This window comes from Mesocricetus auratus, unplaced genomic scaffold, assembly GCF_017639785.1.
Source record: "Mesocricetus auratus isolate SY011 unplaced genomic scaffold, BCM_Maur_2.0 Super-Scaffold_100027, whole genome shotgun sequence".
Classification (NCBI taxonomy): Eukaryota; Metazoa; Chordata; class Mammalia; order Rodentia; family Cricetidae; genus Mesocricetus; species Mesocricetus auratus.
In genome coordinates, this window is record NW_024429208.1 from 2,554,589 (window position 1) to 2,568,704 (window position 14,116).

Genomic DNA, 14,116 nt, shown 5'->3' on the forward strand with positions numbered 1-14,116 from the left:
AGACACGCAGAGTCAAGTGGGGGCGGCTCTGAATGGGGGGCCGCAGATGACAGGGTGACGGAAGTATCTGGGGACATACTGACCACTTGGGCCGCTCTGGAGTTTTCCAGCCCTAGTGGGAGGAGGCCAAGAATCGTGGGGAAAAAAAAATACATGCAGGAACCTTTCTCCGTGTCAGCCGCCCGAGATGACACCGGCCCAGGGGTCCTTGCCCGCCTTGGGGAGCTACAGGTGACGGATCCTACGACAGATTCCCTGCGCCTGTCCTGGACGGTCCCCGAAGGCCACTTTGACTCTTTTATGGTCCAGTTCAAGGACAAGGGTGGGCCCCGGCTGGTGCCGGTAGATGGTGGAGAGCGCACGGCCACCGTCACGGCCCTGGACGCGGGCCGCAAGTACTGGTTCCTCCTCTACGGGCTTCAGGGAAAGAAGCGCTTTGGCCCCCTCACCGCAGAGGGCACCACAGGTGAGTCTCCCTGGCAGGGCACAGAGCAGAGCGTCAGGCCATCATTTGAGGCAACACGGTCACGGCCCTGGGCCGGGCGTCTGAGCTGTCTCTGGCCCGTGTCTCCACCTCAGAGCCCAGGAGCACCGTGGACCACACTGGAGTAAAGTCCCCGCCAAAACCCCGCCTGGGGGAGGAGCTGCGGGTGACTGGTGTGACGCGGGACTCTGTGGACCTCTCCTGGACAGTCTCCGAGGGCCAGTTTGATTCCTTTGTCGTCCAATACAAAGACAGGGACGGGCAGTCCCAGGTGGTGCCTCTGGGGGGCGACCACAGAGAGGTCAGGGTCTCTGGCCTGGACCCGGGTCACAGGTACAAGCTGCTGCTCTATGGCCTCCGAGAAAGCAAGCGTGTGGGGTCCATTTCTGTCATCGCTGTGACTGGTGAGTGTGACGGTCCACCGGACAGGTCCAGTTTCCCTGGTGCCCTTCTGCTGGGGGCGGGGCAGTGAACGGCTTTATCGAGTCATAATTTGCATGCAGTGGTAGTGGCTTTGGCAAATGCGTAAGTTGCACCAGGGAGGTGCAAATCCATTCCCTCGACCCCCTGTACCCCCCCCCGCCAGCTCCCACCGATCTGTTAGGGGCCTGGACACCTGCCCCTCATAGGCCAAGCAAACAGACAAGTCATGTGGAAAAGTGTGTCCACGGTGGGAAGAGGAGTAAAGAGGTTCAGTGAACCCCTCGAGTCCATCTTTGGGGTCTTGACACGAGGTTTAGATTTAAAAGGAGAGCCGGAGCCCAGTCAAGGGTTGGTGTCACCCATCAGCTCCAGTCTCCAGCATGGTGGGCTGATGGCCTTGTCATTAGCCGTGTGAAATCTCCTTCCAGGAGACACGCTCCCCTTCTGGCTGGAACCAAGGTTTAACCTTTTCCTTCCGCCAGCATGGGAATCCTGGGCAATTTAACTTGGGGCAGGGCGGGTTTGTTCCGATGGTCTGATGGCCCACGGGAGGGCCACAAGGTCCCGTTAGGATGGCTTCACTCCTGCTAGGAGCTTACAAAGTCTTCTCTGCCCTGGCAGTCACTGGGATGCTCCCTGTCCTCTGGGACTGCCCTGCATCTCATTTTAGACTCAGGCAAAACAGAGCATCTTCTACTCAGTGTCTTGTGCGTCAGATGCTTCTGCTAGGCCTCCTTCCCCTGCCTTCCTCCCGTCTCCCTCCCACCCCCTCCTTCCCAAGCCCCTTCTCCCTCCCTCCCGTCTACATAGGAGTCCAGCAACAGGGCAATGACCTCCTCTCTCCCATCTCTCTGAACCAGGCCCCAAAGAAACAACAGAAGCCTGGACAGAGGTCCCCACAACTTCAACGCCCTCAGCTGTGCCCCGCCTCAGGGGGCTGAGGGTGGAGGAGGCCACGCCTCACAGCCTGCATCTCTCCTGGGTGGTGACTGAGGGAGAATTCAACTCCTTCGAGATCCAGTACAGTGACAGAGACGGGCGACCCAAAGTGGTCAGGACAGGGGGTGACCAGAGTGATATCACTCTTACCGGCCTGGAATCTGACCACAGATACCTGGTAACCCTGTACGGGTTCCATGATGGGCACCGCGTGGGCTCTGCTCAAATCGAGGCCCTGACAGGTAAGTGGGAGACAGACCCTGACCTTCTGAACAGCTGCAAAGGCCCAGAGAGGTCAAGGTTCCCATGGTCACCCTCTCTCTCCATGTTCAGTGCCGTGGGAGGAGGAGCCCACAGAGCCACCCATCATGACTCCGGAGCCCAAGCCACACCTGGGCGAGCTGACTGTGACAGACGCCACCCCTGACTCCCTGAGCCTCTCCTGGACAGTCCCTGAGGGACGGTTTGACCAGTTTGTGATCCAGTACAAGAACGGGGACGGGCAGCCCAAGGTGGTGCGGGTGCCAGGACACGAGGACCAGGTCACCATCCCCGGCCTGGAGCCAGACCACAAGTACAAGATGAACCTGTACGGCATTCACGGCGGCCAGCGTGTGGGCCCCGTGTCTGCTGTCGGGGTGACGGGTGAGTGGACTGTGGGATCCAGGGTGGGATCCATTGGGAGTGGCAGTCAGCTCTGGGTAGGAGTCAGCAGCCTGGGACTGGCTAGTACCCCAGACCTTCTGTGGCCAGGGCTATGGCCTATGTGCCTTTCCCTGGGGCTGGCCTATCTGCCCTGTGCGGGGAGGGGGGACATCAAGACCTCTGCTGTGCCACTGCTGTCCTGGTCCCCCAAGCTGACCTAGGAGCTTGGGTATGGTGGCCAGCTGTCATCTGAGCAGGGTCACCAGGCCCAGGAGGGCGGGGCATCTCTGAACTGACACTGGGACCTCCCTGGTAGCCATAGCTTTTCCTCAGAAGCCAAGGACACCTGCTGGGGACCCTGCTCACCTCTCTGTCCCCTTCTCAGCTGCAGAGGAAGAGACCCCCGGCCCCACAGAGCCCAGCACAGAGGCCCCGGAGCCCCGCGAGGAGCCGCTCCTGGGGGAGCTGACTGTGACGGGAGCCTCCCCAGACTCCCTGAGCCTGTCCTGGACCGTGCCCCGGGGAGACTTTGACTCCTTCACTGTGCAGTACAAGGACGGCGAGGGGCGGCCCCAGGTGGTGCGTGTCGGGGGCCAGGAGAGGGAGGTCACCGTGAGAGACCTGGAGCCTGGGCGCAAATACAAGATGAACCTGTATGGACTCCGTGAGGGTCAGCGCGTGGGCCCCGTGTCCACCGTGGGCGTGACCGGTGAGTGTGGGTGAAGAGTCCTCTACTCCTCAGGCAGGTAGAGATCTCACTGTCTCCTACAGCAGAGCCACAGGACCCCAACACTCCTCTGCCTCTAAGCCATCCCTGACCTCCAATGCCTCAGGTCAAACGGGATCTGGGTTAGGGACTGCTCACTTAAGAGGAGGGAGGTCTGGAGGGTGCTGGAACCTCTGGAACATATTTTAGACTCTGCTATTTCCCAGGGACTCTAGAGAGAACCCTGGGATTGGAACAGATTCCGTGAAATATCGGCAAATCCTGCCCACAGATGGCTGTTTAAGGAATTCCCAAAAGCTGGGGCTTAAGGAGATGGCCCGGTAGCTTGGGACACTCATTGTCCAGGTTCAGTTACAACCATCCGTAACTAACTGCAGGGCACCCGACACCGTCGTCTGGCCTCCAAGGGCATCAGGCACCCACAGGGTGCACAGGCATACTTGTAGGCAAAACACTCTCACATGAATGAAAACGAATAACTCTATATAATAAAGTTCCAGAGGATACAACAGAGAGGATATAACACGTATCCCTGTCTGCTTCCATCAGGTGCTCACCGACCTGCGTCCTGCCCTCTCCCAACCTCCCCCCCAGGGAAAGGTCTTCATTAGCAGATGTGTTTGTTTTTTTGGGTTTTTTTTTTTTTTTTTTGGTTTTTCAAGACAGGGTTTCTCTGTGGCTTTGGAGGCTGTCCTGGAACTCACTCTCTAGACCAAGCTGGCCTCGAACTCACAGAGATCCTCCTTCCTCTGCCTCCTGAGTGCTGGGATTAAAGGCGTGCGTCACCAACGCCCGGCTAGCAGATGTGTTTTGACACAGCTTAAGTGTCCTAACGGTCACAGGAACCTCCACAGTCTAAGTTCAGGAGAGTTCTTGACATCCCCCAATGAAGGATTAGATCTGGTCAGGCGTGTACAGGCACCTGAAATCCTGGGAAGGCGACCGGGGCAGGAGGGTCAGGAGTTAGTTCATTCTCCTGTATGTGTTCAACTCAAGACCAACTGGGCTATATGCAGCCCAGTCCACAAACAAACAAAACCCACAAATGCTTAAAGGAAGTGTGGGCGTTAAACATACAGAGGCCTTGAGTTACAAGGTGACCCGACCTGTCTGAGCGGCCCCAGGGAGACCACCGAAAGGCCTTGGTGGCCACCAACGGGAAGAGAGAGTGACCAGGTCTACACGCAGCCTCCTTCTGACCCATAGGCCAGAGGATCGGGACTTGAGAACTCCTTCCAGAAACAGCAAAGATTCTGTTTTACATCTTCCCCAGACCCGGAGGTAGAGCCTACTGATGCCCCTTCCCCGAAGCCACACCTAGGAGAGCTGACTGTGACAGATGCCACCCCTGACTCCCTGAGCCTCTCCTGGACAGTCCCCGAGGGACGGTTTGACCAGTTCGTGATCCAGTACAAGAACGGGGACGGGCAGCCCAAGGTGGTGCGGGTGCCAGGACACGAGGACCAGGTCACCATCCCCGGCCTGGAGCCAGACCACAAGTACAAGATGAACCTGTACGGCATCCACGGCGGCCAGCGTGTGGGCCCCGTGTCTGCTGTCGGGGTGACGGGTGAGCAGAGAGTGGAGAACTCGAGCCCAAGGGACGGTGACCTACAGCTCTTGGGTGATGCGAGTGGGGTTGGGGCCCCGGATTGGTCAGTACCTTCGGCCTGCCACGGTCAAGGCCGTGGCTGCAAACTGGCCTGTTCTCCTAGGCAGCAGGGCCATAGAGACCTCTGCTGTGCCACTGCTGTCCAGGTCCCCAAGCTGACCTAGGAGCTTGGGTATGGTGGCCAGCTGTCAGCCGAGCAGGGTCACCAGGCCCAGGAGGGCGGGGCATCTCTGAACTGACATCGGGACCTCCCTGGTAGCCATAGCTTCCCCTCAGAAGCCAAGGACACCTGCTGGGGACCCTGCTCACCTCTCTGTCCCCTTCTCAGCTGCAGAGGAAGAGACCCCCGGCCCCACAGAGCCCAGCACAGAGGCCCCGGAGCCCCGCGAGGAGCCGCTCCTGGGGGAGCTGACTGTGACGGGAGCCTCCCCAGACTCCCTGAGCCTGTCCTGGACCGTGCCCCGGGGAGACTTTGACTCCTTCACTGTGCAGTACAAGGACGGCGAGGGGCGGCCCCAGGTGGTGCGCGTCGGGGGCCAGGAGAGGGAGGTCACCGTGAGAGACCTGGAGCCTGGGCGCAAATACAAGATGAACCTGTATGGACTCCGTGAGGGTCAGCGCATGGGCCCCGTGTCCACCGTGGGCGTGACCGGTGAGTGTGACTGGGGCTTTAGGGGTGCGTCTCCTTCTGTGGGCATTTGGCGCCTTCTCTGTTGTTTTCCCCAACCCCACAAGGCTAAGACTTGGCTTCCCTTCCACACACTTCTCCAGCAGCCTTGGCCTTTGTTCAGCCTCTTCCTCACGGGGTTGTGATCCGTCCTCCAGCAGGAGAAGCGTCACAGGCACAGCACAGCAAGCCACCTTCCAGTGGTGTTTTCCTGTTTGTCTCCCTAACTGCAGGAGGCTTTGTTACAGACATTCACACCCACAGACAGATAAACAACCCAACCGTGTACTGCTCATCAGGGGTGGCTTCCGTGGCATAAGCAGCACCCGTACCCGGAAGATGCTTTTTAGCATGGGCCACCCTCGTGGTTCAGAAGTTAAGGGTGTGCTCCCGCAGATGACCACAGTCGGTTTCCTGGTGCCCACGTCAGGCAGATCACAACTGCTTGTAAATCGAAGCAGGAGACGCTCCTGGACACACACATACACACACACAGCCGTTTGAGTCCCTTGACGGACTTGTGCTATGACGGCATTGTTGGATGGTGCCGAGAGGTTAGGAACAGGCATTTGGTGGAGGAAGTAGTTTTATTGGGGACATTTTCTTGGACCCGTCTCTTGGCCCGAACCCTTTCTGGATCCCACTTCCCTCTTTCCCGACCACCACCGCGATGCGACTGTCCCACCACGCCCTCCTCCCCACCACGAAGGACCAACACGTCCCCCCCAAAGCGTGGGTCAGAATAATATTCCCTCCCTCCGAAAATAAAAAAGCCGAGATGAGGGAGGGGAAAGGGGCCTTCGGAGCCCAAAGACTCCCGTTGGGTGCTAATCACAACGAGTTGGCAATAACCGGGCAAGCCAGGGTGGAGCGCGGCCCGCGGTGCCCACGGCAGTGTGCTTTGTAAGATTTCGGAATGCAGTGTTCTGCACATTGCTGGGCTGCCCCCCCTTTTTTTCTTCCTGTTTTAGTCTGTTCTGCATTGTGTGAATGTTCCAACATGGCAAGCATTTCTCCCCCACCCGCCCCTCCACGCATTCCTTCTATAATCACAGAAAAACAGGAAAAATTCAGCGTCTCTCCCTTAGCGCCCCATCTGTCTTCCCTGTCGCCCCGGCAACGCAGTTCGTTTCTAATCACGAGAAAATTAAATGTGCAAGCCCCTGAGCAGCAAGGGGACAGGTAAGCCTCAGGTGCGGTCAGGTCCCTGGGTGTTAGTCACGCAGCTCCCCAGGGCTTCTCAAGAGCAGGCCAGAGGCGGGCAGACCCGCCGTCAGGGACACTGTGGTGGGGCAGGGGGCAAGCCGCTCAGCCGCAGAGGGGGCAGCGTGAGAGTCTCCTGTGCCCTGGTGATGTCTTAGGTGGAGGAATCATTATCTCCCGGTCTCCCTGACTTGACAGGTCTTGTGTATGCACGTGGTCCAGCAGGGGTGTGGGGAGAACTGGGGGGACCCTGGAGAGTTTGCGGCCTGGGGTGAGCTGCTCATCCTCAGGCCTGTTACCTTCTGCCATTCCTCACGAGGGTCATTCCCAGCTCACAGCAGGCAGAAGAGAGGTCAGCGAGGGACCCACAGCCCCCGCCCTTCCGTACCCCTGGCCCCCCATGTCCTTGCCCTCCCTCTCCACCTGCATCAGCGCCCATTCCCTCCTCCCGCTCACCTACCGATGCCACGGGTCAATCATTTCTTCTTACGCCTGCATTTCTGTAGCGTGGGGAACACGGCAGCCACGTGCAAAGCTTGTAAGCTAGACAGCAAAGAGCTCGGCCTGGCTTTGCCCCAACAGCTGCCATTAGTCACTGTAAGTTCTTGACTGTCCTGTGTGAGGTCCTGGGTTCCGTGTCTAGCACCCGCACCAAGGACAAAACCAAAGCAAAAGCCGGCGGTGTAAGTGAGCCCCCAACAAAACCAACGGTGTAAGTGAGCCCCCCAACAAAGCCAGTGGTGTAAGGGAGCCCCTCTTCTGCCGGCTCTTGCTCTCTTGAGTGCCGGTTGGACGGTAGTCATTTGCCTTGTGCCTACACGGCTTGCATAATCAATTTTAATGGTTACTTGATGCTTCCTGGTGAAAGCCCTGCAAGGGAACCAACTGTCTGTTACGGATCATTTGGGTCCTGACACATTTTGCTGTCATGAATAATCTCATTATGAATCCTTCCATGCTGTAACTTTTTCCTGCTTTTCATAATTTTCTTGGGATAAGTGCCCAGAAATGGGATTATTTGGGTCATAGGAAATGAGCACTTATCTTGGCTCCTGACAGGCATGGCCTGAGTCGAAGGTGCGTGGCAGGGCAGCCTGACTGTCAGACAGGACAGCAGGGCTGGCTCAGACCTCTCCAGCCTGTAGTGGCCAGACGGCCACTGTGAGGGCCACACGGTCCCCTGGCTTCTGCTTGAGGAAGTTTATCTCCTGGGTGGCCCCAATTCTTCTGCCGGGTCAGAGGACCCGGAGAAGAGACCCCTGCACAGGGGCTCCAGAACCCCCGGAGGATACGGCAATGACAGGAACCCCACCCCCCAAATCCCTGAGCCTCTCCTGAACCGACCCTTTACAAGGATAGGGATGGGTGACCCCCACGGTACATTTTGGGGGCCAGGAGTACTGTGGGGACCTGGAGCCCCCGATCACAAGCACAGAACATAACTGTATGGGCTCCATTTGGAGCACTGAGTTGGCCTGTGTACAGCATGGGTACATCTGACCTGGATTCAGAAATCATTCCCTTGTAACCAGCTTCCTGGAAGCCTCTATTCAAGCCATCAGAGGCTTCCCACAGAACAGGCCCATCCAAGACTTCCCACAGAGCAGGACGGGGTACAGTAGGTCATCCAGTCTCCCACAGAGCAGGCCGGGTACAGTAGGTCACCCAGTCTCCCACAGAGCAGGCCGGGGTACAGGAAGTCATCCAGGGTCGCCCAGGTTGCGTTCCTATCACGATGCGGCTTCAGCCTCACCCTGGTGATAAGCACCTGATATAACCGACTGTTAAAAGTTTTGCTTTGGCTTGGCTTTTGGTGGGTTGGCCCTGCTCCTTCAGAGCCTGCTATGGAAATTCACAGCATAGGAGGCCAGACAAAAGGAGGAAGCAAGTGCTCAGCCTTACTGTCCTCTTCAGGGCACACCCTAAGTGACACCAGGGACTTCCTCCAGGCCACACCTCTTAAGGGGTCCACCTCCTCCTGCTGCCCCAGCCACCCTGGGGACCAATCGTTTAATGCACGGGCATCTGAGGGGACGAGGGGCCAGGGCACAGCTAAGCGACTCCGTCACTATGGGAACGGCGAGGGGATGCTGGGATGCAACCTTAACGGTACGCCTCTCCAGTGTACCATCCAGGTTACAGGTGTCAGATCCAGGTACGGACAATGGGGGAGCCTTGACCCTGGAAGACTGGCAGGCTCCCGAATGATGGATGGGTCCATAGCCATACCACAGCATGAGCTTGTGGAAGAGAAGCCTGGGGACAAGGCAGGACCTGGCAGGGGACACTTAGGCCAGCCTGCTCACAGGGAACCACTGAGACCTGTAGTCTGAGAGGCACGAGTTTGTTGACAGCTTTAGAAAGAGTGCATCCAGTCTGGCGCAGAGAGCAGCAGGCTAGAGAAAGTGTGGCCCAGAAGGAACCCAAGGATTTTGCGAGATGTCCTCAGAGGGACAGGATGGGCTTAAGACGTGGTGGGAAGTCTGGGTTCTGGGCCGAATGCTGGCGTCTGGCATCAGAAGATGGGTATATGCGGGCAGAGCTGGGCGAAGCGAGACAGGGAGAGAGGAAGGAGGGGGGCAGCCCAGAGGCAGGGCTGGGTAGTGCGGGACAGTGGCCCAGCCAACCAGGGGTCCTGGACTGGTGAGTGAGTTAGCCAGGAGGGGTTTAGCAAAAGTCTGGGACACTCCAAGTCTGGAGGCAGCTGGGTTGGGGCAGGTCCACGTTCAGATTGGGGACGAAGATAAGAGAGAGCCCAGTGCGGAGGGAGATGGCAGGGACACCCGGCTCAGCAAGGCTCTGAGTGGTGACCACGTGGGGCCGGGAAGAGCTGATGCTGACGGGAAGGGAGAAGGAAGGAGAGGGAGTCTGGGGGTCCTGGGATGGCAGTGTGGAAAGGGCAGAGAGGGACGGTGGAGCCTCTGAGGCCAGAGTTACTCTGATCTCCAGGGCTTTGGTTTGTTTTCAATTTCTATTTTATTAATCGTTGATATGATGTGTCGAGACAGGGTCTTACCTTGTAGCCCTAACTGTCCTAGAATTCACTATGCAGACCAAGCTGGCCTTGGGCTCACAGAGATCTACCTAGTGCTGGGTTTACAGGCATGTGATCCCACACCCCACAAGGCTTTGCTTTTATAAATGGTCCTCTGCGTGGGAACTAAGGACAGGGAAGACCTAACCTGTCCCCCTGTCTTGTTCAGATCCAGCAGAGGAAGCCATGACCACACAAGTGGTGCCTATCGTGACCACTGGACCTCCTCCAGAGAGGCCGCACCTGGGCGAGCTGACTGTGACAGCCGCCACCTCTGACTCCCTGAGCCTCTCCTGGACAGTCCCCGAGGGACGGTTTGACCAGTTCGTGATCCAGTACAAGAACGGGGACGGGCAGCCCAAGGTGGTGCGGGTGCCAGGACACGAGGACCAGGTCACCATCCCCGGCCTGGAGCCGGACCACAAGTACAAGATGAACCTGTACGGCATCCACAGCGGCCAGCGTGTGGGCCCCGTGTCTGCTGTCGGGGTGACGGGTGAGCGGACTGTGGGACCCTCAGGGTGGGATCCATTGGGAGGTGGACCCTGAAGCTATTTGGTGGCAGGGGAGTAGGGATCAGTGGCTGGGTGCTGTTAATACCCCAGATCTGCTCAGCACCACAGACCTGTTTTGCTGATGCTGAGCTCTGCCTTTCTGTGTCTTCTTCTGGGCTGGCCGGTCGCCCTGGGCAGTAGGGCCTTAGAGGACTTTGCTGTGTTGGATGTCCCCTCAGCTGGCCCAGGAGCTTGGGTATGGTGGCCAGCTGTCAGCCGAGCAGGGTCGCCAGGCCCAGGAGGGCGGGGCATCTCTGAACTGACATCGGGACCTCCCTGGTAGCCATAGCTTCTCCTCAGAAGCCAAGGACACCTGCTGGGGACCCTGCTCACCTCTCTGTCCCCTTCTCAGCTGCAGAGGAAGAGACCCCCGGCCCCACAGAGCCCAGCACAGAGGCCCCGGAGCCCCGCGAGGAGCCGCTCCTGGGGGAGCTGACTGTGACGGGAGCCTCCCCAGACTCCCTGAGCCTGTCCTGGACCGTGCCCCGGGGAGACTTTGACTCCTTCACTGTGCAGTACAAGGACGGCGAGGGGCGGCCCCAGGTGGTGCGCGTCGGGGGCCAGGAGAGGGAGGTCACCGTGAGAGACCTGGAGCCTGGGCGCAAATACAAGATGAACCTGTATGGACTCCATGAGGGTCAACGTGTGGGCCCCGTGTCCACCGTGGGTGTGACTGGTGAGTGAATGTCGGATGGATCTGTGTGGGATGACCCATTCTCATTCCCTTCTCTACCATCTTTGTGTAACAATTGTTCTCACAACAGCAAGGTTGTGTGAGCACTTCACTTTTCCTGGGGAAGGATGGATGGATAGATAGATAGATAGATAGATAGATAGATAGATAGATAGATAGATAGATAGATATAGATACAGAAAAGATATACACTCTTCAGTCTGGATAGGACACTAACAAAAACAAAGTATTCCAGACAAGTCTGACATACTGAATTAATGGTTGATTAGGGTTACATGTGAGAAAATGGGTGAAGGGTTTCTTGCAGAAACATGGGTGACTCAAATGCAGGTGTATTACATAAAAGCTGGCTTGAATGTAGATGATGACTCAGAAAAGACCCATCCTTGGAACTTTCTCCAGCTCTCCTGCAAATAACTGCTAGTGTTTAGATAGTGCTGGGACAGACTGTGAGTTCTGTAAGTTTCAGGAGCTCCCTGAGACTTGTGAGTTTTCTTTACTTCCCGAGCCTTTGAAGCTCTGATTGTGTCCTGGATGTTTCGCTTTGTTCTGTGTTTGAAACGGGGCCTCTGTACACAGCCATGACTGTCTTGGAACTCACTCTGTAGACCCAGGACTCACAGAGATCCGCCTGCCCCTGCCTCTCAAGTGCTGGGATTAAAGGCACCGCCGCCACCGCACCTGGCTACTTCCCAAGTTCTAATGAGCACTCCTCCAAGAAGGAATGTGCCAGTTCTTAGGAAACAACTACACGACGCTGTGGTCCCCTCCTCTGGCTTTTAAATTTTTCTCACTTTTCTGCAGTGCTCCCCGAGCCTTTGGGAGTAGGGTGCCTGAGGTGCTTCGCCATTTTCTCCCGTCGTTTGCCGAGCGTTGGGCCACGGTGACACGGCAACTGCCATTTAGTTCTAGCGATTTCCCTAGTTACGAGTCTCTGCAGTGCACCTCTAGTTGCAAGGAGTGAATTTCCTTCCATGATTAATTGGTCTTGGGTAGCAGCAGCAATCCATGGATGTAGACACAGGCAGTTAGAGGGCAATCCGATGGGTGTGTCGTATCCATTTAGTAAAGCAATAGCAATGGTTGCCTCCCCATGGGGGCAGGGGGAGGGGTCCACGTCTTCTCCAGCCGCAGGCTTTTGCCCTGGTTCACAGTACAAGATGCGTGTTCCCTCCGGTGGAGCAGACTCGAAGCCTAACTATTGCTGTTATTATTGCTGGACCCATAGCAGCTGTGCCGCTATCTTCCCTGCCTTGATGGTTCTGTAGTGTTCAGGGTCCGTGGACAAGCAGGACTGTTGGTGATGGTTTTCCCACAGCAGCCTGCGTGGGGTCCTGTCGGTCGCACAAATGCAAGCCAAAATAAGGGACCTTAACATTCAGCCTCAACCTGACTTCTCCCTGCTCTGCAGCCAGCATGCACTGTCTCCAGTCCAGCAATAGGAATGCAACCAACAGCATTTTCCATAGCCTTATGGTCTGGGGGACTCTGGGGGCATCTTTAGCCTGAACAATTCATAGGAGTGCAGCCCGCCCCAGAATGTCCCGTTCAACAGCCTTACAGATTCTGGCAGTGCCCCTTCCCATCCGTAGGGGGCGCCTTCCTCCAGGCTCTTTAATTCGTGTCTCTCCTGTTCTTCCGACGATTTTATGGGTACTTAAAATACTCGGAGACTAGCATGATGTCATCTGTGTCATCAAATGCATTCATGGAGGTAGACAGAATAACAACGCAGAGTCCCAGACCCATCCCATCCCATGACCAAAAAAAAAAAAAAAAAAAAGACTAGGACTATGAAGATGCCTTGGGGCATGCTCTGAAGACCGTCGATAGCCATTCCAAATTAAGCAAAGAAACATTAGCAAAGCTCAGTACAGTAAAAAGATCTCATCGGCCTCAGCGATTGCTTGATCAAGAGAGGGACGCTGAGTACAGCGGCACAGACGGAACCTATGCTATCCCGCCTGCCACAGCACAGGGACAGCTTTCCGTGAGCCCATCCAGACTCGTCGTCCCAGGATGCTGGTGTGGCCTTAAGACCACCGTCTCTCTTCGGCCTCGATGGTCCTGAAGGGCCCAGCTAGGTCCTCTAACCTCCCACGCCTGCCGGAGGAGCTGGGTCTCCGGTTCTGGAAGGCTCCCTGCTGTCACTGTGTAACGTTTGCTGCTATCATGGCTGCCGGAGGGGCCCCTGGCTACTTAAACAACTTCTGTCCCCTAGCATGGATCCATACTTTCTTGCAGGGGAGAGACGTGTGCTGCACACTCTGGAGGTGACGATCGTCCGCCCCTTAGGTCAAGTTTAACCTTTTTTCTTTAATTCATGCACGTTATGTATATGGGTGCTCTGTCTTCATGCACACCAGAAGAGGGAATCTAATCTCATTACAGAGGGTTGTGAGCCGCTATGTGGTTGCTGGGAATTGAACTCAGGACCTCTGGAGGAGCAGCCAGTGCTCTTCACCTCTGAGCCATCTCTCCAGGCCCAAGTTTAACCTTTTGGTCTGCATTGTCCTGCAGTTTCTGTCTTCTGTGATCTGCTTCTCGGACTGCAGAGTCTACCAGGAGGTCACCAGGACAGCATTTGGCATTCTGTTAATTTTCCTGTGGGAACTGTCTGTACACTAATCTTGTCACGTTTCCCTTTGAGTGACTGGGACAGATTCCTTAGTCTGCCTTGCGTTTCTCCCTCCCTCGATGGCAGCTGCATTTTATAAAGACAGTTGACATGCTGTTCAGAGTCAGTCTGCTCAGAGTTCCCAGAGGCTCTGAGCCATCTGCCACACCCCATCCTGGCCCTGGAAAGCAGCTGAAGTGCTGTGTAGCTGTGGCTGGCCCGGAACTTGCTATATAGACCAGGCTAGCCTTGTACTCACAGAGATTCGCCTGCCTCTGCTTCTCCAGGTTAAAGACGCACGCCAGCTCCTCTGGCTGCAGATCTCTTTCTTAGCGTCCCCGAGACTATGATTTTGTCTGGCTTCATGCACTGGGCATGTGCGTGGCCTCTCTCCTTCCCAGTCCCCCCAGCAACACCCTCTCTCCTCTGTTGTCCCTAAGTCCTTATGTTTACGGGACTGAGTGTCCCCGGCGGCTCATATGAGCCATTCCATCAGGGGCTGATTTTCCCCGTTTTG

The 14,116-nt window shown here is 56.7% G+C and overlaps 1 protein-coding gene across 1 annotated transcript in view; it reads left to right on the forward strand.

Moving 5' to 3' along the window:
- Tnxb (tenascin XB) overlaps positions 1-14,116 on the forward strand; it is a 59,394-nt gene that overhangs the window by 33,146 nt on the left and 12,132 nt on the right. The window contains 9 exon segments of the mRNA XM_040732027.1: positions 179-466; positions 580-888; positions 1,768-2,088; positions 2,180-2,491; positions 2,877-3,200; positions 4,492-4,788; positions 5,159-5,482; positions 9,904-10,230; positions 10,641-10,964. Coding sequence (XP_040587961.1) covers positions 179-466; positions 580-888; positions 1,768-2,088; positions 2,180-2,491; positions 2,877-3,200; positions 4,492-4,788; positions 5,159-5,482; positions 9,904-10,230; positions 10,641-10,964 — 2,826 coding nt within the window.